The following is a 23,734-nucleotide window of genomic DNA, read 5'->3' as shown; positions in this document are numbered from 1 at the left end:
CACAGTCAGGTAGTTTTATTCGGTTACAATGGTTGTTAACATAAGAACAGTTGGCAGAGCTGTGTACAGTAGTCAGTAACATGGCATTCATTCAGTCTAGTTGAGAATGTAATGTTCTTTTATGCAACGCAGATCCTGATCCTGCACATACAACGTAAACAGCGACAATTTACAAAATAATGTATAAATTCAGCACAAAAATGTGACATGTAAAGCATCAGAGTGAAATGCATTCAGATTTTTAGATTTGTACATGATTGTTCTGTTACATGGAGAAGAAAATGCTGAAAACACAACAAAATAAGTTGAAAATAAATTTCTAAATGATGCTTCACTGGACTGATCACATGTGAAAAAAGGCATATTCCTACAAATAATCTCTAATATCTAGACACTGAAGGAATGTTAAAATGTCAAAAAAGGTGTTTTTTTTTTTAAGAATAAAATTGCTCTGGAGTTTTTAAAAGTACATGCAGATTTTTGCTCACTTAGACTCAGCCTTTCATTTCTGCTCAGCAAATATATATTCATCATAAAAAAGCCAACTTTGAGGAGTCAAAGGGAAGAAGCAAACAGATCCTTTGACTTATACACAATCCTTTTCTGAAAGCCCTTGTTTGTCAACTTATATTTAAATACAGCATGTTCATTGTGCAAGATTATAATCATTCTCAGAGGAAACGTTGCATACCTAACATGCAACGTTTAGATTTGGGTCTGCAGGAAAATAAGAGCAAATACAACAGTAGCATAGGTGTGACAGCCAGTAGATGGTCTATGCATCAGAGCCTTTCTGCCTACGTTTGGAGGGTGGGATCAGACGGTTGGGAAGCTCAGGGGGAAGACCATGACCCTCCAGCTTGACCTCAATTAGGTGGCTGGCCAGGGCAAATTCTTCATCATCCAACATGCCATCACGATCGACATCTGAGAGCTTCCAGATGCGACCCAGAACAGAGTTGGGCAGGCGGGAGCTCACCATCCAGTCCTTTGCCTTGGTGCCGCTTAGTTTCCCCTCGTTGGGAGCAAGGTTGTAGAAGATTTCATCATATTTGGGCTTGTCTTTGGTCACCACCCAATCTTCCTCCTCCTCACAACCCTCTCCATTTTCCTCAACAAAGGGGTCACCTTCTGAGAAAGGTCCAGCACGGGTCCCCAAGAAGGCACCACCCTGCACACCTGGTTGATCACCTGCTTCCAGCTCCTCTTGCCTCAGGAGGGGCATCAGTTTGGCAATGTCACTGGAGAGCAACTCATCCAAGGATGCCATCAGATTAGGCTTCAAGGATTTGAACTTGGTGAAATCATGAACCATCAGTTGTTCCTTTAAAAATGAGAATAATGTGTTAGTCCTTAGATTAATAGTTACATTAGAATAAACTTTCCTGTTGTAACCACAAGTTAACAGAAGTTGCTTGTAAACAAAGCCAGTGTTTCAAACAAACCTGCATCTTAGCACAGTCTGGAAAGTCTCCAGCAGAAATGTTGTGCTGAAGCTGGATCTTGGAGAAAATAACTGGTAGCTGATAGATCAGATTCTTCTTTTTATTATCCTTCCTGAAGACAGAACGCATCTCCTGCTTCAGGTGGCTGATGATGTGGGCGTGGACCTAGGATTTAGAGAAATAAAACACACAGAGTGCACCAATATGACTTTCTGAATAATCATTTAATGAAAACATGCTGAGACGTGAACAAATATGCAACTCGCTCACCCTAACCAGACGGGCTCTCTTGACCAGATCATTGAGTTTGCGTATGGCTGCATTTCGAGGAAGGTTTTGAATATCAGCAAAGAGATCCTCCTCCTCCAGCTCAAACAACTTACGGTTGTCGTTTACCAGCAATGGCTCTGCCCAGAAGGAGCCGATATAGACACGTAGAACCTCTGGAGTGCCAAATACCTTCCCCAGGGACCACATCAGGGCACCATACACTCGCATCAGCTGCTGGGTGCCCACCATGTCTGCTTTGTTTAGCACCACACGCAGTTTGTCTTCGTTGCCTTTCAGGGCACCGATGGCCTCAGAGAACTCATCGGATATCTCTAGCTTGTGAGCATCAAACAGCAGGACGATGCGGTCCACACGTTCTGCAAACCAGCGCAGTACAGCTGGGAAGTCATACCCTGTTTAAACAAAAAAGATGCAATCACTGATTCATCCGTAGACCTAAATGTGGAGTATGCATTGAACAAACAAGGGTCAGGAGAGGGAAGAAGGTCGACACAGACACAAACCCTAAAGATTATAATCTGTAAAATCCCAAAGACTGAATTTCCGGTCACAGAGGCTTCATTTTTGTGCAAGACATAATGAAAAAGAATTCTTTGACTTAATGTATGAAAGTGAAAGTCTAATAAATTAGTTAATATTTTTTCAGGCACTGGTTGATCTGTATCAACATGATTCTACTAAATCATAAGTTCATCAAAATCCCCCCAAAGAAAACACATTCCACATACTTTTTGTGGGATGGCCACATAGATAGTTTTGGTTTTTATCTTTTTTGGTTTTAAGAAAGCATCTCTAAATTTTTGATAACTGAACTGTGGTACACACAGCACAAGAACTGATAAAAAAAAAAAAAGTAGTAGCCTACTTTTAAAAGAGCATCTCAGTATCTCTGAATAATCCAGTCCATTTGTTGTTGAGTGAGAAACTGAGACTTCTCTTTTAACATCTTATTTACTTCCATCCTCTTAGGATATAGAAGCAAATCTTGCAGATGAATATTTAAAAAAATTCTAGTGATCAAACCAAAACTGTTTACATGGCTAAATACCACCAGCGGTAAGCAAGGAAATATGTTTTCATAATTTGGGTATACTGACACTTTAAACTTGTTAGTTGCTCATGCAGATTGATTGGAATAATGGTTTGCTTGGAGCATGAGTGAATATTAAATTAGAAAAAAACAAAATGGTGTGAGGTGATTGTGATAGTTAATGCTCAACAGTACATTCTTCCAGATGTGCTCGCAGAATTGACTGCACTGTTTCTGTTCCTTATTATGATTTTATGGCTGCTGTGTACTGCAGAGATGTTTTTTTTTTTATCTCTGCTGCCAAATGTCATTGCAACAGAGCATACTGGTCCCATGAGTTAGCCAGGCGTGCCAAGGAGATGAGTTTGTGAGCTGATGTTCAAGGACGTGTGTCTCTGCAGGCCCCCCATGCCCTCTCCTCACCTTTGCCTTTTCCCTCACCTCGGCTCACTCTCTGTTTGGCACCAGACAGGATCCCTGGTGTGTCAATAATGCTGATGCTCTCCAGAACCTGGTTAGGCATTTGGGCACACTGGAATCTAGCATATTCATCAGCAAACAAAGAATGACATAAGATTGTTTAAGAGTCTAAATTATGTGGAAATAGTCAATTCTTATCAAAAAAAGCCAGAGCGATCTCAGGAGCAGATTGAAAGCCACTCTGTCCACACACCCTGTCCCTCCCACTGAAGGCCATTGTGTGCAAGCAGGCCTCTTTTGCTCTGGGCTTCCTGAAGGAAAATGACCATTATTGCCAGAATCAAACAATAAGGCCTGCTAACGATGTGGGGCTTAGAACAACACCACTGCTTCCTGCAGCTTATGGGCTTAACGAGCCCACTGGTTCCTAGAACAGGAAGTCAACGCAAAAGGAGAGACGCAAATACATTCTCAAACATACCCTGCTGAGGGAGACAGGAATGCATGCTTGGAAAACTTGCACCAGAATGTCATGATGGAGCCCATTAACAGAAGCACTCTAAGTTCCTGTCACTTCTGGCCTGCGTGGCTATGCCTCTAGTACCTCACTTCACTGTAAGACGTAACTTCTTCCTTGGCTAACAACAGTGGAAAAACATCAGCTTGGGCAGTAAACATGACAGGAATAAACGTCACGTTTGTCCTACAGTTTCTCCAGTCCCTCCACAGTCTGTGACTTCTGTGTTTCTCTTTACCCTAAGAGGCTGTAGACCCCACTAACCTCAGTTTTCAACTTTAATACATTGCAGTTCCTGCCTGAGTACATGAACTTTCATCACCCTCTTGGGTGATATCGCTCTGTTTCACCATTTTTCCACAAATAAGGCAAGTGCCTCCTCCTCTGAAATTTGGCACAAGCACTTGAAATTCCAGAGCTAAAACACTCTCTGTAATCTTAATATCTCCTTCTCTGTTTTCCCTCCATGAGTTCTCTCACATGTTCTGCCTATTTCATGCTAAAATGTAACTGTCTCGCTTAACAACGCACTGTGAATAAAAGCCAGATTCTCACCTGTTGAGAAAGGTGTTTCCAAATGGATTGAGTTTGCGGAAAGGCTTGTTAGGGTCTACAATAAGGGCATTCCCTGGGATGACTGACTCCACGTCCCCATGCATGATGGCAGTGAAGCAGTCAGTGGTGGGTTCAGGACCTATCCTGCTCCCAGGAATATCCTGCTCCAGCAGATACCTGTAAATCAGACAAAAAGCTTGTAGTTTGTTTTGTTTTGTTTGTTTGTTTATATTTGCTGTCACTTAAATAAAGTAGAAATACTCAGGAGATATAACAATGGGCAAATGTATACCATAGCATTGTAGTGTCTTACTTGATGAATGTTGTTTTTCCAGTGGAGTACTGTCCAACAACTAGCACCATAGGCTTATTGTCAAAATCTGCATCCTCCAGACTAGGAGAATGGAAGTCATGGAATCCATAGTACTGCTCCAGAGGCAGCAGTTTCTCGCGGTACAGGGACTTCAGTCCCTCTGTCACAGTGTGGATCACCTCAGGCGCCTTCTTCACATTCTTTCTCCCCCAGCGTGACATATTGATTGACAAGAGGATAGAGAGCTTCTTGCAAAAATCAGTGTCAGAGTTATATCAGTTGCTTGGAGTTATATTTCCTGTGGCCAAGCCTTGGAAAAACCTTCAGGTGTTTCCTGTATTTATACGAATGCTGCTCACTTGTCCTTGAGCCCTTCTCTGCACACACTTAGAGAAACGATAGGGCTGGTGTTTAGTTTAAAGTTGGGAGTTTCTCCTTTGAGTCAACACACTGAAACCTTTAGATCCTGAAACGCAGAGAGAAAATGAGGCAGGTAGAGGTTTAATCAAACAGAAAAAAAGAGATAACTCCACATCCCAAAAGAAACCTGTGTGTGCTTGATCAAAGTCTGCCACATTCTAGAGAAACAATGTGGAATCTAAAGCAAACTTCAGCCCACCCTCAGTCTGCCAAGCATTTTCAGTGGATGCCTGGAAAAAGTTGGTGTTCATGTTGGAAAACTTGCAAACCCAGCCCTGCATCAGGATTTGCTCAGGCACAGCTCATGCCTTTACAGTGAAATGAGTAAGACATTCTTTTATCCGCTGCAGTTCCCCTAAGTGGAACATGTAATTCGTGCACAGACTGCTCATACAAGGAGACATCTCAGGAGATAGTGTTCTCATGGAAAAACAAATGTAACCCTTGAGTAATTATCTTTTTACAGCAGTCTATATAAACAGAAACCCTGGATTAAGAGTCAAAGGCATAACTCATTATAGAAAGAGACTGACATTAAGGAAGATAGGCAAGACACATGTCAACAGATGTTAGCTCATCTGTGAAGAGCTTCTCTTGCAAATCCAATTTAAACTAGGATATTAAAAAATCTCCCCCCGAGGAAAACAGTAATCACAGTCCTGACATGTCATAAGACCAGTGTGGAAAGCCCTCTTGTCAAAATGGCGAACCCTGGAGATCTAATGGAGAGGCATTAAATGTAGCCATTATATACAAAAGTTCTGCTGCGGCCAAGCTGTACGAGTAAACGTGGATTTATGGTCTCACTGTGAAAATCAAAAAGCTGGTTTAGGCTTTGGGATCCGTTTATAATGTTTAAGGATGAAGGAAAATGCCTCGTTGGTTTGCACACCGGAATTGCAACAAAATTTTGGACCTGGAACATGGAAAGTAACATTGAAATGTGCAAGAGCAGCAAGTATCAGGGGAGTGAAAAATATCAGAAGCCTATACAGAAAGTTATTTAGCTACTTTATAAATTGTTGCACTCATTATATACCAAATCAAAGCTTAGTTTTCCCTCTACTTTACAATTACAGCTACATATTTTCAGTTAAAATGCAAGCCAATCATTACTGCCACATTTAAAGTTTAAAAGGAGTATTTACCAAGTTATTATGCAGGCTTCTTCAGGGAGTTCCCTCCAGCTCTCCAATCTTGCCCTCTGGAGCCTGGAAAATATTTTGGCTTAAGGAGATGAAAACAGTCTCTTGGGGAGCTGCAGCTACATGTATGGGTGTACCTCTAACAGCAAATAGGAACCCTCAGTGGAGCGTCAACGCAGCTGAATTAGAGGATCGTTCTTCTCCTGGGTTTAATGTATTTCAGATGAGCTTCAGATCATCTGGAAAGGGTTCCCAATCTCCCAAGGCAAACACTCAGACACACAGGCGCACCACACCGAGGATTTTTTTTTTCTCTCTCTCCTTGCTTGCTTCTCTAAGTTTAATACACCTCCTCTTCCAGGGATGCCTGGCAATATGTGGGCAGCACTAACACTCTACTCAGGGCAAGGATGAACTAAGTCGTGGCTAGAGGGCGTGGACTGGAGGAGGGGGTTGCGAATAAATAATTTGGGTGGAGTTGCTTTTTAAAAAAAAAAAAAAAAAAAGACAAAATCTCCCACAGTCCTTATGCACATTTTAAATATATACAACTTCACTCTGCAATCTTTTGACTATACCTTGGAAACTCCTTGTTTTACAATAGTTGTATTTCAGTATAATCACATGCCTTAGATTTAGACATGCTAGTCCCCCACCCCCCATGTAAAAATGACTTATTCTTTCCAAATTCTGCGGATTCTCCAAGCAATGACGCATACAAACCAGCTCTATGATTTCACTTCTATGCACCACCTGCTGACTGTCTGATAGAGAACACACCCCAGTGCTGAAACCATTACCACCATCTCCTCCTCCTGACTATCATACAGTCCTCCTCGGTCAGCGTTAGTAAACGAAAGGAATGCAGCCTCGAGTGGTGGAACAGAGTTGAGGAATAAAAGAGCAGAGGACAGGACGCTGCAATATTTCATAAAAGAAGCAAGGTTTAATTTACAGTTTTACTAAATGTACATTTTCTTTTTAAAAAGTGTCATTATACACAATAAATACAATACAAAATTAATCTGTAATACTATACTTCAAATTCTCTCACGGTCTTTTTTGTACATTATTATTGTTCCTTTTTTTCAATTTCAATGCTTGTGCTGTGTTTGTGTTTGAATTGTCCACCAGGCTTATACAAAGGGGGGGAAATAAAAACAAACAAACAAACAAAAAGAAAAACAAAAACTCAAGTGAGGCAGGCATACAGTGACAGGAAGATCCAAAAGACAGAAAACACAGAAACCTTGCCTGACCCCTGCTGACTGAAATGCATAAAGTCCTAACCTGGCATCACAGGCAACAGGGGGGTGAGTGGAGGTGCAGTCTAAAAACAAGAAACTGGAAAATCATCTGACAATAGAAGCAGAAAAAAATGCATTTCTTACAAGTTCATTTACATCCTGACAGTACAACAGCATCTGAGCAGTCAATTTCAAACCAATTTTACAAACGTTCAATTTTTTCCCCTCAACATTTACTTAAAAAAAGAAAAGAAAAAAAGACATGATATCTGTTTAAAATGGAGACACACAGAGGTTGATGGTACTCACTTTTTTCAATTCAAGAGGAGTTTACCTTAAGACCAAAGCAACTGATATTTAGGGTTAATACACTACATAAAGAAGCGTGGTCTTGATAAAGAGTTGGACTGCTTCATTTTAGCATTTGTTGTTTGCATCTCTGGAGCAACACTATCTTTGTGATAAGAGAATCAAATATGGTAGGTCCGGCAGCACACTGGATGTATTATGACTGTTTACAGTACTACACTGCTGTAACCTCTTTGGCCTTTCTTCTGCAGCTCTCTTAGTGAAAAGCTGTTACCTTTTAAACTGTTTGAATAAGATGCCTGATGCTCATTACGACACTGATTAAACCAGAAGATGAACCGCTGTGGACAGAGACTGGTGCTCAGACCACATGAAAGGAATGTATGAACAAGTGAATGAGGGGAAAAAAAGACCAAAGTGAAAAATAAAGACAGAATTAGAGAACAATAGTCACTGACAATTTCATCTTGTTACTCGAATTTGGCTGAGGGAGCACATCTGTCGAGCATGTTCAAGTCTGCAATTCACCATTTTTGACTATGTTTGTATTTCCATCATGGGGCAACTTTAGACTGTAAATGACAAAGAAATGTTTGGACAATTCAAATAAACAAACAAAGCCAACACAGCCTGGCAGAGTACTACAGTGATACTGTTTTCACAGTTCCCCTTTCCCCTGCCTCGTTAAACTGTTTCATAGTTCCCCTTGTGAGTCCGAGGCTGAGGGGCTGTTATCTACTTTGAGTCTGGGGCACCAGGCTGCCGTTGTGGCCGCGGCCACCAACCTGAGGGTGCTGGGCCAAGGAAGAGGATGAAGAAGCAGAGGAAGAGGATGGGACTGAAGGTCTGTGTGATGAGGGCGCTGAGCCCCCAGGGCGCTGACTTTGGTGTTGGTGGGGTCTGCTGTTGCCCCCTTTAATATGGTGTCCGCGGGTAGAGGGTTCCTGCTGCAGATTAAGGATGCTGTCAATGGCGCACTGCAGATGCTCATTCAGTGAGTCATCTGGAGGGCTGCCGCTGGAGAAGCTGGCGTTATCCATGTCAGGAGAGTCTGACTTGCAGCGTTTGGCAGGAAGCAAAGAGTCTCGTGTGAAGGAAGACTCTGGCGACGGGGGCCCAGGGGCATGCTGGTCCATTCTGAATGTTCCTCCTGCCTTATGTCGATTTTTTCCACTCAACCTCTTATATTTACTTACATCTGTCTCTTGGTCTGTGTGCTCTTCCCCTTTCTCCTTTGCCCCTTCTCTGTCTAGAGGCTGTGGGAGATGATGGTGTTGCGTGGTTTTGATACCACGACTAAACACATCCATTTCGTCCAGCCCCTGCACTGCACTCCCCAAACGGCCAGTTTCGTGGCTTGAATCTGTGTGAGTGAGTAAAGCCTCCCTGTCTCTCTTCTCTACTTTCACACTTGCTATCACTGTCCGCTCTGAGGGAGGATTTGAGGCCTCGTGTCTGGGGGGTGATGGTGTGGTTCTGGGGTAGGACAAATTCTCATCTCCTCCACCTGGGACACCAGGTCTGACCCGAGGACTAATGTTTTCCCGGTAAGTTTTTCGAAGGGGAAGACGGCAAGTTGTCTGTGAGGAAGTGGCAGTAGAGGCAGGGTTGTGTTTGACCCCACCTGTGTCGTGGTGATCCAAAGTCCCATTCATTTGAATGGAAGATGAGGAGGTGGATGAAGACCAAGTATGGGATGAAGAGGTGGAGGAAGATGAGGCTGAAATGGGGGGAACACTTCCTCTCAGTGATGGGTTACACTGAGAGGTTGATATTGTGACTGACAAGCCAGACGAAGTAGTGCATACAGGGGACTGAGTTCTGATAACCGTGGCCGAAGGGGTTGATAAAGGATGAACCTTCGCTTGTGATACAGCAGCTTCAGACTGCGGCTGAGTCTGGGACATAGACTGGCTACTCAGCTGAGGTTGAGGTGTGTGCACTGGGTCTAAGGCAGTGTTGTGGACCACCTTACTGAACCCCGTTTGATCCTGCTTGATCTTTAGCTTCAAACCAATTCTCCTGCGAGCCTCATAGGTCTTGATAGGCGGTTTGCTCGTTCGCTGTGGAAGAGCATCATCATCATCAGCCGCTTGAGAGTTTGATGTCGAGGATGAAAATGAGGATGACGATGCTGGAGTACGAACTGTAGAGATCTGGCTAGTGGGTTCAGCCACTGGCTTGACTGGTGGAGCTGGAGGAGGAGGACAGCTACTGGACCAGGACACAGATGCACTGCCTCCACCCTGCTTTATCACGAGCTTGGTAGGAGGGAAAGGGGAAAGAGAAGGGGCCGCAGAAGGAACTGAGACAGGAGAAGAAGCAGGAGCAGAAACTGGTGTGGGTGCAGGCGGAGGGTTTGGGGCAATGATTGGAACAGGGGATGGGATGGCAGCAGGAGCAGGAGCAGCAGCAACAGCAACAGCAGGCGCTGGAGCAGGGACAGCAGCAGATACCCCTCCGCTCACTGGGGTGGGTTCAGCAGATGATAATTTCTGCTGGGATGAAACACTCTCCAACATTCGCACATTTGCCACAAACTCTTCTGCAAGTAAATAAACAAATGTATAATTAAAACACACCTTCTTTATTTTTGAATACCTACACAATTTTATTAATAATTTTTTTAATTATTTATTAATAATTTAATAACCACAGACAGTGGTAAAATACCTGGCCTCTCCTTTGCCAAAATCTTGTCCTGGTTTAATGCAACCTTCTCCTCTTGAATGAACATCCGGTCGATCATCACCATCTCTGCCGAGGGGCCCAGTCTCTGCTCATGTTCATATGCCAAACAGCATCACTTTTAAAATCAATTCAGGACAAAAACGCACTAAGAATGCTTGCAGTGAACATGCTGATTTATAAACTTACTTTTGACTCTGCAAAGAGCAGGTAACGATATTTATCCAGCATGGCCTGAGTTCTTTTCAGCAGCTGGCTGGAGACCTTCTCAAATTCATCATCCACTGTGTAAAAGAGAACCAAATTGTTGAAAATTCTCAACTATAAATCAAGCAATACATTGGTAGCTAGGGATGGGTACCGATATCCGGTGCCACGATGGCAGCGGTTCTGACATAAACGGTAGTAACCAGACCGAAAAGCAGCGCACATTTCGGTGCTTTTTTTTCTGAGATGTCATACACTTTGGATTCTAGCCAATCATTTTACGTTTCTGAGGATAGTAGGCGGGTCCAGGTACGTAAGTTCTTTTAGAGCAGAGCTACAGATTAAAAATGCCCAAGGCGAAGCGGTCAAAAGTCTGGCTGTACTTCACAGCAAAAGATGCAAACTCAGCAGCAACAAGTGCTTTAAGCTGATACTGTGATACTGTCAAAGGAGGTAACACCTCAAATCCGATGAAACACCTGGCAACGCATAGCGTTTTTTTTTTAAAGCCGAGAAATGCACCGTATTTGATAGCTTGCTGCGAGACCTCACACATCTACTGCGGGTGGGTTGCCTGTTATCGGACCCGGAGTTAGCAACATCCCCCAAAAACCCAAAGAGGAGAGTCCTGGCCCCTAGCCCTGCCAGTGTAGCAGAAATGATGACGGATGGTGATGGCAGCAGCAGCCGTTCTTCTCTGCGTGAGTAGCTTAATGTTGTTTGTGTGTAATTTACGTTGAGTAGGCTAACCACGTTATTACATTAATGCATGTAAGGTGAACTAGCAAACACCGTAGTAGTTACATGCGGCTGTCTTCTTTTTTGATGGCAGATACTCCCGTCACCCTGGCCAAAAAGGCTAAAATGACCAAAGAAAAAGTGGAAAACAGCTAAACATGAGAGGTTTTTGGACAAAGTTTGTGTTTTTTCCATTGTTTAAGCACTGCTTCCAGCCAAGAGTGATACCATATATGCCCCATACCTGCAGAAAAGGCTAACATTGTTATCTTTTTACAAAAAAACAGCTGAATATGGGAGGGTTTTGGACCAATTTTGTGTTCTCCATTCTTTAAGCACCGGTTTGAGCACCGTTTAAGCACCGGCACTGTTTCAAAAGTACCGGTTTGGTACTGGTATCGGATAAAACCTAAACGATACCCATCCCTATTGGTAGCTTTACAAAAGAGGCAATTTGTTACCTCTTTGATAATCTTGAGAAGAGTTGGCAGTTCCCTGGTAGAGATGGTAAGGCAGGAGTCTGTGCAGTGTGTCCTCAAATGAGCAGAAAGGGGCACTGTAGTTTGGGTGAAGCACTGAACCCTGATGTTTCCTTAGCTGTTCTAGCATCCTGCAGTGAAGTGTGTAAAATTAATACTGTTCACAAATATGGCTTTTAAGAATCAATTAAAAGAAGCCCTGGAAAATTACCATGGAACATACCTGGCTTCTTTACTGGGCTCTGCGCTGAAAGGCATTTTCATTATTGTTGTTGTCTGTAACAGGAACAAACAAATATAAAGTGTAAGGGTTAAAACCCTTCATACTAAAACTTAAATACCAGAGGCAGTACAAACATGTAGCAACGCTCATTTACCTGAGCTTGTATTGAAGCTGGGGGCTGTGGAGCAGGCATTTGAGTCAGACTAGCTCCCAACACCTGTATCTGCATGCCACCTTTCCCCAGAGTCACCCCTCCAACAGAGCTTATCACTCCTGGCTTTGGCTGAACCTGAGAAAGGAAAACAAGAGGGAAATTTAAAAGCAGAAAGTGACAAAACATACAAAAGGAATGTATTGGGAAAATACTATCCCTGTTAAATTTTATATTCACTGACAAAGGTGTTAGAGTAGCACAAAATAACGCCAGGCAAATACCACACATATGTTCTTACTGGGAATTGGGTTATATTACATACCTGTGCAGGCTGGGTAAGGCTGGCAGGAGTGACAGTCTGATTCACCATTGCTCCAGCTTGCCCTTGGGCTCCTGAGAATACCTGTAAGTCACTTGATGCTAGCAATAAAGAATAAAGATAATTACAAAAGGAAACACTTCAACGTCTGTTTTGCATCACTGACAATAATTAATGTCTAACCTGTAGGAGTTTTGACAAGCACTGATGTCGGCTGCAGCATTGAGGGTAGCTGAGCAGGTGTACCAGTGCTGGCTGATGATGATGCAATCACCACTTTATCAAGAGGCACATCTTGCTGGGAACTAAACTGAGTGGTGATTTGAGGCTGAGGCTGAGTAGGCTGCTTAGCTTGTAGCATGATGTTCTGCTGGACCTGGAAATACCATCAGGACAGATATATTTGTACCTACATTCAAAATATTTTGGAGCATGCTTAGGCTCCTAATTTAGTTATGCTGATATTGTACTGGTAGGTTTATTGGTAATGTTCACAATGTATTTAACCCAACTGATAACAGAAAAAAAAATCATAAATGGAACTAAACTGAACAAAAGGAAAATAACAACTAAGTATATATACAGAAATCGCATATATTATTTTTCCACGACAATACAAACTGTACTAGTGAAAGCAACTTAGCATGCTGCTGAACCTCAGAAAAAAGAATAAGTCAAAAATACACACAGTGATTTTACAGTCAAGATCCCTAATTGTATGCTAATTACGTTACAAGTTTTCAGTAAGAAGAAATGTGTAACATTGTAATGATACCTGGTGAAGCCTTTCCAGCAGCTGTTTCTGCTTAGGTGAGGGTTGAGAGATGGCTGAAAGAGTCTGAATTTGTGCTCCTACTAACTGCAGATTATGTTGCTGATCTGATGTCAGGCCCTGGATGGGAACATGAGTTTTAACCACAGTGGTGGCACAAGCGCTGACAGGAGCTGCAGTGAACTGATGTTGTGCAGGTGGAGGCTTCGGTGACTGTGACATAGGAGGCATGTCTTGATGGTAAGGGGCAGACTGAGAGGCCGGCTGAGGCTGAAGTTGAACTTGAATGTGTGTCTGTTGGGGTGGCGTTTGCTGTGGCTGGCCCTGTAGAGCTGGTTTGGGGGACTCTGCAATTTGGTTATGGACAATAAAGAGTGGAGGGTGAGATGAGGGTGTGCATGAGCGAGAAGGAGTTTGCGACTGTGGCTGAGGCTGAGAGGGAGGGCGTGACTGCTGTTGGTGGTGTGGTGACTGGATCTGCTGGCTCAGAGTAAGAGGAGACTGGGAAGGCTGGGGACTTTCTGCCACTGGTGGTGCTGTGGCAGGTGGACAAGGAGACATTCTATGGATCTTCAGAGGCTGCTGATGTCCACTGGAGGGTACCTGAAGAAGTGGAATCAAAATACAGTATGCTTATCTGATTCAAGGGAGCAAACAGTTTAAGGAAGAATGAAATCAGGATATTAAGCACATAAAAAAAGAAGAAAAATCACATACAAAAAGTCTATAGCGAATAAGTGTCCAGCACACAATCTGAGATTTGACACAAAGTAGGGTTGGGCGATATGGCTTTTCACGTTTTTGACATCAATATTTATTATGATGTACTATATGTATGCATCATAATACTGAGTTTAATACTTACACCTAGGTTAAAAATCCTAATTGCAAATATCATAATACACTCACACACTTTAAAATGAAAAAAAGAAACAATCAAATAAACTAATAGATAATAATACAGATTTATCACCCAATCCCGACGTACACAAACACAAGTAAATAACGACCAAACAAACACAAAAGCAAAGTGTTAGAATTAAAAACTAATAGATTTTAAAGTAAAAGTAGTAGAAGCTCACAGATTTTATTTCTAGCATTTACACATAAGAAGAGGGCAATGATTATTTAGCGAGCCAAAAAGAAAAACTGTAGACAAAAGCAAGAAATCAAGATCTGTGGGTCTGTGGTGGTAAATTAGGAGGTGATCTGCAGACTTCAGGGACGAGGGATAGGTGAACATGTCATTTTGGTTTTGGGGGGGGCTCATTACCCTGGTCACACTAGGGGACAGAGGGGTGAGAGGTGGAAGATAGTGTGGAGTGAATCAATTCATCAGTCCTTAATCAGTAATGCAGCAGATGAAGATGAGTTCATTTACTGTGACTAAGCAGTGTTAGTGAAGAGATTATTCTAGCCTTGCTGCTGTAGGCAGAAATCCAGAAAAGGCCAAAAAAGATTAGATCTCGTATATTTCAGCATGCTAAAATATATAGTCCAATTATACCATAACTTTTGCCCATTTCAGCTTTGAGTCAAGGATGTTAGAACTGATTAAGAATATCAAATGAATTAAAAAAAAGAAAAAGATATTCCTTTGAATATTGTTTGCCAGTCCTAAATTCAGAGTAGTTAGCACGCAATAGGTATGGACAACTGGAATGATCATGCCTTTGCATGTAATTAAGCAACGTAAGAAACACACAGAAGCCGCAAGCCAACAATCATATTTGTTCTTTGGAAATGCAGAGCAAGGGTGAGCGCCATAGAAGCAATGACCAATGCAGAAGAGAGGTACAGAATAGTAAGGAGAAAAGATAAGATATCCTAACATTGTTGTGGAGGCAGCAGCAGCAACAAGGGGGTGGGGCTCAACATAAAGGGGCATTTCTACCTGCTTTACCATAGGGGAAGGGCTGTGGCTCTGGCCCACCCAAGAGTCAGTTAATTGGCTGTCATGGACAGCAGGGGCCGGAGTAGTGATGCTGTTGCTGCTGACGATTACAGATGCAGGTACGCCCACAGAGGGGGTTGACTCATTCTCTGTTTGGTGGTGCTGCTCCTGATTGGAGTACATTTACCATTTCAGGATGAGGGAGGGAAGGAAGGAGGAAGGGGATTGGAGGGAAGGGGGAGTAAAATAGTAAACCAAAGAGGTCAAACCAAGATATCACTCCATGCATGTTATTCATCTTTTTAGACAATGTTAACTGAACACAAGGTAAGCAAAAGTTTTAAGTTTGAACACTGACCTGTTGAAGAAACATTTGCAGAGACTCTTGGCTCAGGATCATGCTGGGGCCCTGGTTGGTGAACAGTAACCTCCCTGGACTTTGCTGAGCCTGAGGGGGGACCAGCCCCACTGCTGTGACAGAGGAAGAGGTGGAAACTGACATGGACGGAGAGGAGGAAGATGCAGTGGTAACCGTGGACACAGTAGAAGCCGGCTGCATGGCAAGGATAGATGGCTGTGGTACAAGCTGCTGAGGGGGATGAGTAGCCTGGTCTGTGGAGCTTCCCAGCACAGTTACACACTCTCCAGGCTGTCCTTGAGCCATAGTTGCTGCTACTGTGCTGCTAGGGACTCCACCTGGCTGAGGCTGCAAGGCTGGCTGAAGGCTGACAGCGGGGCTCAGTCCTTCCACCTGGCTCAGCATGGTCAGGGGGTTCTGAATTGGCATGCCCTGTATGACTGTCTGGGCATGACCTGAGACAGTCTGGGTCTGTGTCTGATTTTGGCTCTGAGCCAATGTGACAGGCATCTGAAAGAGGGTAGGCGTGCCCATCTGGCCAGGCTGGAGCTGAATGGGTGCAGAGAGGATGTGGGCTGCCCCAGGATGGCTCTGCGACGTCAACACCTGACCCAAGTTGATATTCTGGTTTGCAGTTAAAATCTGGTTTGCAATGATTTGTCCACCAGGACCCTGGCTTGTGATGATGTGGCCCCCGGGGTGCTGGGTCAGGATCTGCCCACCTGCTTGCAGCTGTGGCAAGAGAAACTGGTGGTTCTGACCTTGCAGAACTGTCTGAGAAGGAATAACAATGCTGCTAGATTGGTTTAACAAGTGTACACTCAGGGGCTTGCCAGATGGTTGTGCTGCTTGTGGCTTGAAGAGGGTTTGCTGAAACTGAGCGCCTTGAGTTGTGGCTTGAGTACTCAGGACAACATTGGAGCCTGGCTTTCCTGTCAGGAAGGCTACATTCTGAGCAGCAGAAACTGGAAGTTGCTGCAGCCCTAGGGCCTTGTGGGCATCATTTTGCAAGACTTGGGGTGCTGGCTGTGGCTGCTGCTGTTGTTGTTTGAAGAGTTTCGGTTGGATGGCTCCCCCCTGAGGGGGTTTAGGCTGAATAGGTGGTGGTGTGCGCTGGATGATCACGTTCTGCATGATTTGGCCTTGAGGTTGTGTCTGGGATCCTATTCCTGAACTTAGAAGGGTGTTGCCAAAACCCACAAGCCCAGCAGGAGCAGTCATTGTACCACCACTGCTGCTGTTTGTGCTGCTGACACAAACAGCCGGTCCATTTAAAGCTGGGGATCCGAGAGTAGCTTTATTACTTTGGATCAGAAGTCCACCTCCTGAGCCTCCAAGCCCTGGCTGAGGACCAGCACCTGATACCTCTGGCCCAGACTGGTGCAACTGGTAACCACTCATGGCTTTAGCCAGGATTGGCTGGCCAGACTGATTGATAGTCATGACGGTAGGCTGACCCACAACCTGAATCTGTCCAATACCCAAATGTCCAGATTGACTCCCATTAGAAAGAGCCTGAAGACTTGAAATGGGTTGAAGCGTCACATTTCCTAGGCCCACTTGCTGCATAAATGGCTGAACACTGATTGCCTTGTTCATGACCTGGGATTGGAGTTGAAGGCCCTGTTGAGCAAGGACTGACCCTAGCATGTCAGTTGTGGCGTTGGGGGGAGTAGCAGTGGTGCTCGTGGCTGACCCGGGAAAAATTGTTGCTGCTCCCCCAACACCAATGCCTACACCAACAGCACTGTTTCCAGCCCCAGCAAGGCTGGCATCAGGCAGTGTCTGAACCACCTGTGTAAGGCCTGGAATTCCAAAGGAGCCCAGGTCCAGCTCAGCTTCTGCCTCCTGTAAGCTTTGCTCTGTGATGTTGGCTTCAGCCAAACTTTGCTGCAAGATGTCACATGGCTCATGATTTGTCCCAATGCCATTGCTCCCACCTTCTCCACCTGGGGACCCTCCCAAGATGTCATCATCCTCCAAGAAGTCCAAGTCAACACTGACTCTAGGAAGGCCTGTTGACTCATTGGCCGACAGCTGGGCTGTAGGCTGGACCTCTGGAACGTGGCCCTTCAAGGAACGGAGGAAAACGAAGAGGAAATAAGTGAAATCAGGTAACACGTAAATTTTTATCACTAGATATGATGGTAAGGGGTGGAAATGAACAAAGTAATGCAAATATAAAAACCCCACAAAAATATCTTGTCAGAATGCAGCAAAACAAAGCCTGTCAAGTGTAGATTTGTTAGTAGATGGGAGAGGAGTAATAGGTGAAGCATGCGACATATATAAATAGAAAACAGAAGGAAGAGCATTGGGGGATTTTACTCACCCCAGTGGCAGAGAAGAATGAGCTGGAGGGGTCACTTGAACCATCCAAAAGGTCGTCAGTGTCCAACTACAGACACACCCACAAAGGATAGGAAAGATGGAAACCAAAGGCACCCAAACCAGCAGGCAAAAGTCACCAGGACAGATAAATATACAAACCATCAGCCAGGGGAAGGGCAAGGAAAGGACAGAATACAGTCCAGGAAACCCAGATTGTAAAAGAACCAGTAAAAGGATAAGTGACAAAAATGCAAAATGATAGGTGTAATACAGAGTTGGGAAGCGTTAGTATTATCGTTTCTCATTTTGTGAATATGCCAAATAAAAAGGGAGGCTGGAACTACAAATAGTGCAAATCAAAAGCAAAGAAAACCATTAAGCAGATACAGCAATAAGAAAATTACATGAAAGCAGTGAGGGAAGCAGGTTTCAGAGTGCATTAACGTGTAATCTAAAGTGACTTAAGTACAGAGTCACACTTCACTAACTGATGCCAGCACTAACAAAAATATGCATAATTATGACTCCTCATCACATCAATTACAAACTCACTTTTTGTAAATAGAAATCATAAACTTAAAAAAAAAAAGGAGACATCTTTCTTTCTTTTCTTTTTTTAAAAAAAAAAAAACCCTCCCCCACTCATACTCACATGGGTCTCAGATCCATGAAGAAAGTCATTGAGAGCTTCTGGGTCACTGCAAGAGAAAACAAAGTGAATCTTCACAGTACAAGGGAAGAAATGGCTGACCAGTTTGTGATGAGATTTAGCCGATTTTCATCGAGTCATCATTAACTTACCAAATTACATCTAGAAGGCACCTGCCGTCTTCATCATCCATGACAACTGTTAAAGATGAGAAATTGTTTTTATGACAACTTGATTTATTTCATTGTCAGTGCACGCTTTAATTATTATTATTATTTTGATAGGGCAGTAGGGAGCAATGCAAAAGAACAGTGAGAGTGAGGGGAATGATACACAAGAAATGTCCAGAGTGGACTCGAACCCAGCCATTTTTGTCTCCATGTTTACTAGGGCTGCCACGATTAGTCGACTAGTCACGATTATGTCGACTATTAAAATCGTCGACGACTAATTTAATAGTCGACGCATCGTTTGAAGCTTTGTAAGATCACAAAGGACGCAGGAATGAGTAGTAGGATTTAAGAGTGTAATAACGGACTGAAACAGAAGATGGCAGCACTGCATGTACAAGGATGCCAGCTGCCGTTAAACCCCGAAGAAGAAGCTGTGTCCCAGAATTCATAGCGCAGCTGTCAACAATGGCGGCAGCCAGTTAGTTTTAACTTTACTCTTATTATTCTTTCTGGGTCACAAAATAAACGTTTAACATATTTTCAGGCGAGAATGTAGCTGTGTAAACCTCAAATATCTGCTCAGTTTATCAGGACACCACATATTTTCAAAAGCGCTCCGACGTTTTCAGAGACGTCTGTTACCCACTAGCTCGTCAGCTAGGCGGGGGCAAGGCTAACTAGAGCCGTGAGAACACCGGACTCCCGGCAAATCGTTTTCAAACCCACCGCCGTCTTTTGCTAGTCAGGTTAAACATATATATAAGTCACTTAGATAACTTAAAAATGTTATTGTTTGGCTTTCTTTAGTATTTTATTTGTTCCTGAGTAAATCGGTTTGGCTGAGATTAAAGTTATAGTTTTTGCACAGCTAAAACTGTCAAGCAGACAGCTGATTATCAGAAGTGTGAGACGCTGGAGAATATACTCCGGTGTCCTGTTATATTTTAGAAAGCAAGGAGTTTATTAAACTTCACCGAAACAATCTGCAAATTTCATTAAAAATTAATAAACTACCATCTTGTCTTTATTTTTAGTTAGCACAAACACTTCAAGCTGTAAGCTAATGATAGTTATATAAGACCAGATGCTGCTGGTGCAATAAGCTGTACGCTGTACGTCCAATGGATGATGATCTGATTAGTCGACTAATCGCAAAAATAATCGGTGACTAGTCGACTATCAAAATAATCGTTTGTGGCAGCCCTAATGTTTACACAGAAGCTGATTTATGGCTTGCCACACTTGATAGTGAACTACAGAACAGTGATGTTTTTCAAGTCCTATGCTTCTTCAGCATGACAGGAATTAATTTCATATGATTATTTAATATTACTAATCCTTTGAAGTAACAAATTTTTGTTAATTTTTTTTGTAAAGCACTGCAAAGTAGCAATAAAACATATTTTCAGCACTGCTTGTCATCATGAGAAAACGTCAAAATTATTCTATTGGTGCAAATATCATAATCACTATTACTTTGTTCCTAATTAACTTAAAAAAATAATGAAATAATATATTTGTTGCTCCCCGTTGGACTCCTGGTTATCAGTCGGTTTCCAAACAGATTAATTTGTTTTGCTTGTTAACCAAATTTAAACTGTCACAGCATCTGGGGGCGTGACTTGGGGTTTTTAGTGAGAGGCAAATAAACACCACTGTAAAGAAAACAAGTACACTGGATTAAAAAACGAAAGGCAAAATTAGCGTACTGCTGCAAAAAGAAACTAAAGAAAAAAAGAAAGCAAAAATATTTCTGTTACCTCATTTATCTTGTTTTCATAACTGTTGGAAGTCATAATTGTAATTGAACATAGATTTGAGTTAGCTGCTCACTCCTTAGAAGAACTACAAAAAGAAACCACAGATCTTAATATTATGTTCTCAGATCGTTAGTTTAGACAAAGAGGGGGTTCAAACTATATTCAGTTAATGAGCCACATACAACTGAATTTGATCTCTAGTGAGCCACACCAGTAAAACAATTTCACAATAAGATACGTTCCTTTTAATTTATTAGAGTACAACTAAACATTTAACATTTAATTACCTATCGATGTGCAACACTGATGAAGAACAGCCTATACTAGCTTACAGTATCTCTCTAAAAGCACAAAACCTTCTAATTCTGTTTTTAAACTGAACTAATGTATTATTTTACTCTTTATGACTAAAAATTTGTCAAGATACAGAAATACTTTCAATTCCAACATAGTTTAGGGTATGGATTAAGCTGTAATGTAAAAATGTCATAACTCTACCAGGTCTAGAAATGCATTTTATTGAAAAATCACAAGCATTAAAAATCTAAACATTTTTCTTGCTTCCAAAGCTATCCAGTAAGCTGGACTAACCATCATGGTCATTTGGCATCCAAAAAGACTAAGTTATATTTAAACACTCAGTTCAGTTCATTTTTATTTCAAACATATACATTCACCAACATTTCATAAAATCTTTCCATGTAGTTGTTTGAAAAGTAGGCAGAAGTATATACTTATTTAGCCCTACCCCCTCAGGTTTACATCATCATCATCTAAATTTGAACAACAAAAAACGTATACAATGCCTTCAACTTAGAACATAACATCACAAAAATATATTTTCTCATGTTCAACTAAAACTATATTTAGATTTGCTAATTTGCAGAAGAAAATAAACATCAGTTTAACTGCTGTCTTGGGTTAATTGCATTTTCTTCATTCTTATACTTATTTAAAATTTCTTTTTTGAGTTTTATTTTAAACTGGTTTATATCACTACTGACCTTTATTTCTTCTTTTAATTCATTCCAGAATTTAACTCCCGCTATTGAAATAGACATCCTTTTCAATGTTGTTCTTACTCTTTGTAATTTTAAATTCCACTTCCCTCTAAAATTGTACCTCCCTTCTCTTTCTAAGAACCATTTACTTATTTCGATTGGGAGCATCCCTTTCCTTGCCTTATATATTATTTGCACTGTTTTAAACTTCACCAGATCCTGGAATTTTATAGTTTGCGTCTTAATGAAGAGTGCGTTTGTGTGAGCCCTATACCCCTCCTGATTTATTAGTCTAATAGCCCTTTTCTGCATTATGATTATAGTCTGAATATTACTTTTATATGTATTGCCCCAAACCTCTACACAATAACTCATGTATGGTAATTGTAAAGCACAATATAACATATACAATGTTTTCCTATCCAGAAATTGTTTTACTTTCCCCAAGACAGCAATGCCCCGTGCTAACTTTCCCCTCACATAAGTGATATGTGATTTCCAACAGGCCTTATGATCAATGATCACACCAAGAAATTTTATGGTATTAACCCATTCTAGATATACATTATCAACACAAATTTCAATGTTAATGTTTTTCTTATAGTTTCCGAATAACATAAACTCACTCTAATTACTCTTAGGTAGTATGGGCTACATAGTTAGTTAATAACAATATTAATAAACATTTATGAAGTCCATCACATTAATTTCAAAGTCCTTGATTTTCCCCTGTGTGTTTTTAAAATTCAAATTATGAGTAATGACTCATTAAATCATTACATCACCTATCACTGTCAGATATTTCGGTGTCTTGTTAGGATAAAGCAAGCATGACGTGATAAATAAAATATGAGGTCCTTAAATTATAAAATAATAATAAAGTTTACAGTTAAATACAGAAACTGATTTTCAAAAAATTCAACGTCTTTTAACACCTACACTTATCAACAACAGAAATCCCCATGTGGTAACGAACCCATCGAGAGACCAAGCAGAACTCATATTTGTTAAAATCCGAAAAAACAGCGGATGGCAATAGACAACAAACTGAAAACGCGCGGTTTTCGCTCCGCCTGCAAAGATTTCGAGAACGGGCTCTCGCCTCCCGCTGAATTTACCACAACTCAAAACACCAGCTGTGCCTTTCGTTTCCAACAACACGAAAACACCATCTCAAATCAGCTTCCACGAGTTTACCGAGACCTATAAAGCGACCGTACACCCAGTTGCCGCTCTGAAGCAGCAGCAGATCGTAGCCATTGCTCGCTTAGAGCGCAGCTAGTACGCAGGATATGAATGGAGTCACTGCAAGAGGCTTGCTACATGCTAGCTAGTGTTTTCAAAGAGCTTTGCATGTATATTTCGCTTATTACTCACAACACGGAGTATTTCGTAGCCACACTGCTGACTTAAAACACTAATTTAACAAAACGTTTAATTTTAAACCACTGTTTTGCCTCTATTTTCAGTCATTTTAACGCATCTGGGTTGACTTTCGTTAGCCTAGCTAGCTAACCAGCTAAGCCAACAAGCTATCAACAATATTGAGACGTACAGCTAGCTTGAGGCTTTGACATTCAAAACAAACCAGCGAGTGACACAATTTTAACACCCCTAGTGCACAACGATGCCTCGATTTGACAAAGACAAGGCAGTATTGTCTGATTTGAAGCGTAAACGCAATTGCGTAGCTAGCTATCTCTCCTTGTAAGCAAAATATGAGTTAATGTTGGAATACTCTTGGATGAGGGGGGTATGCTTGGGAATTCGGTGGAAAATGAGCATGTTCGCCGGTTCGTGCGGCAGCGTGGCGCTTCGATTGCGGTAGCTGTGCAGTTCGTGGCTCGCGTGCAGTTCGCGAATATTGCAGCTTTGTAACAGTTTTTTGGATTAATAGAGAAATTGCTACATTGTAACAAACTCACCCGAGACGATAGAGGTGCAGGCAGCGCGGGGTCTCCAGGACAGCCTCGCACGGGCTGCTGTACAGGACCCAACTACAAGGCAGGAAACAGGAGACTTCCGGTTTGCCTGATTGAAATCTTATCCTCCTGCGTATACCGTGGCAGAACTTTTCTTTCGACGTGCTTGGCAAAGTTTTTTCGTACAATTAAACACATTTCTCAGTAAATTTGTGGGGCTGTTTTTGTTTGTAAAGCTGAAGTCTGAAATTTAGGAAAAAGGACTGGAGATTTGCAGCTGATATCGCGCGAAAAGCTAACCCTTGATGTTTAAAAACGAAGTAAATAGCACATACCTGGAAACGTCTGGGCCTGATAAGGCACATCCCTGATAC

General features: G+C 42.2%; 2 protein-coding genes across 7 annotated transcripts; both read right to left on the bottom strand.

The window, feature by feature from the left end:
* On the bottom strand, positions 1 to 6,549 carry ehd2b (EH-domain containing 2b). Of its 2 annotated transcripts, XM_026191711.1 has the most exons (8): positions 6,274 to 6,549; positions 6,140 to 6,202; positions 4,572 to 5,037; positions 4,259 to 4,435; positions 3,190 to 3,305; positions 1,716 to 2,128; positions 1,446 to 1,610; positions 1 to 1,324 (listed from the first exon to the last, which is right to left on the bottom strand). In XM_026191711.1, exons 3-8 carry the CDS (start codon positions 4,790 to 4,792, stop codon positions 776 to 778), a joined length of 1,641 nt encoding a protein of 546 aa, XP_026047496.1. In that variant the 5' UTR covers positions 4,793 to 5,037; positions 6,140 to 6,202; positions 6,274 to 6,549; the 3' UTR covers positions 1 to 775. The 2 variants fall into 2 exon arrangements, with proteins under 2 accessions (XP_026047496.1, XP_026047497.1); XM_026191712.1 differs by having other exon boundaries at positions 3,208 to 3,305; positions 6,140 to 6,548.
* Positions 6,550 to 7,060: 511 nt separating this feature from the next.
* Positions 7,061 to 23,446, bottom strand: bicra (BRD4 interacting chromatin remodeling complex associated protein). Of its 5 annotated transcripts, none has more exons than XM_026191705.1 (15): positions 23,364 to 23,446; positions 18,657 to 18,702; positions 18,508 to 18,553; positions 17,857 to 17,922; positions 15,525 to 17,594; positions 15,167 to 15,334; positions 13,276 to 13,875; positions 12,684 to 12,876; positions 12,504 to 12,601; positions 12,182 to 12,316; positions 12,028 to 12,080; positions 11,787 to 11,935; positions 10,570 to 10,664; positions 10,366 to 10,471; positions 7,061 to 10,237 (listed from the first exon to the last, which is right to left on the bottom strand). In XM_026191705.1, the coding sequence occupies exons 2-15, from the start codon at positions 18,695 to 18,697 to the stop codon at positions 8,424 to 8,426; spliced, it is 5,634 nt and encodes a 1,877-aa protein (XP_026047490.1). In that variant the 5' UTR covers positions 18,698 to 18,702; positions 23,364 to 23,446; the 3' UTR covers positions 7,061 to 8,423. The 5 variants fall into 5 exon arrangements, with proteins under 5 accessions (XP_026047490.1, XP_026047491.1, XP_026047492.1 ...); XM_026191706.1 differs by having other exon boundaries at positions 10,366 to 10,468; XM_026191707.1 differs by having other exon boundaries at positions 15,176 to 15,334.
* Positions 23,447 to 23,734: the final 288 nt, after the last annotated feature.

Source organism: Astatotilapia calliptera, chromosome 14 (genome assembly GCF_900246225.1).
Source record: "Astatotilapia calliptera chromosome 14, fAstCal1.2, whole genome shotgun sequence".
In the NCBI taxonomy this organism is placed as follows: domain Eukaryota; kingdom Metazoa; phylum Chordata; class Actinopteri; order Cichliformes; family Cichlidae; genus Astatotilapia; species Astatotilapia calliptera.
Note: the sequence above shows the minus strand (reverse complement) of the source record. Positions and strands in the feature narration are given on the sequence as shown.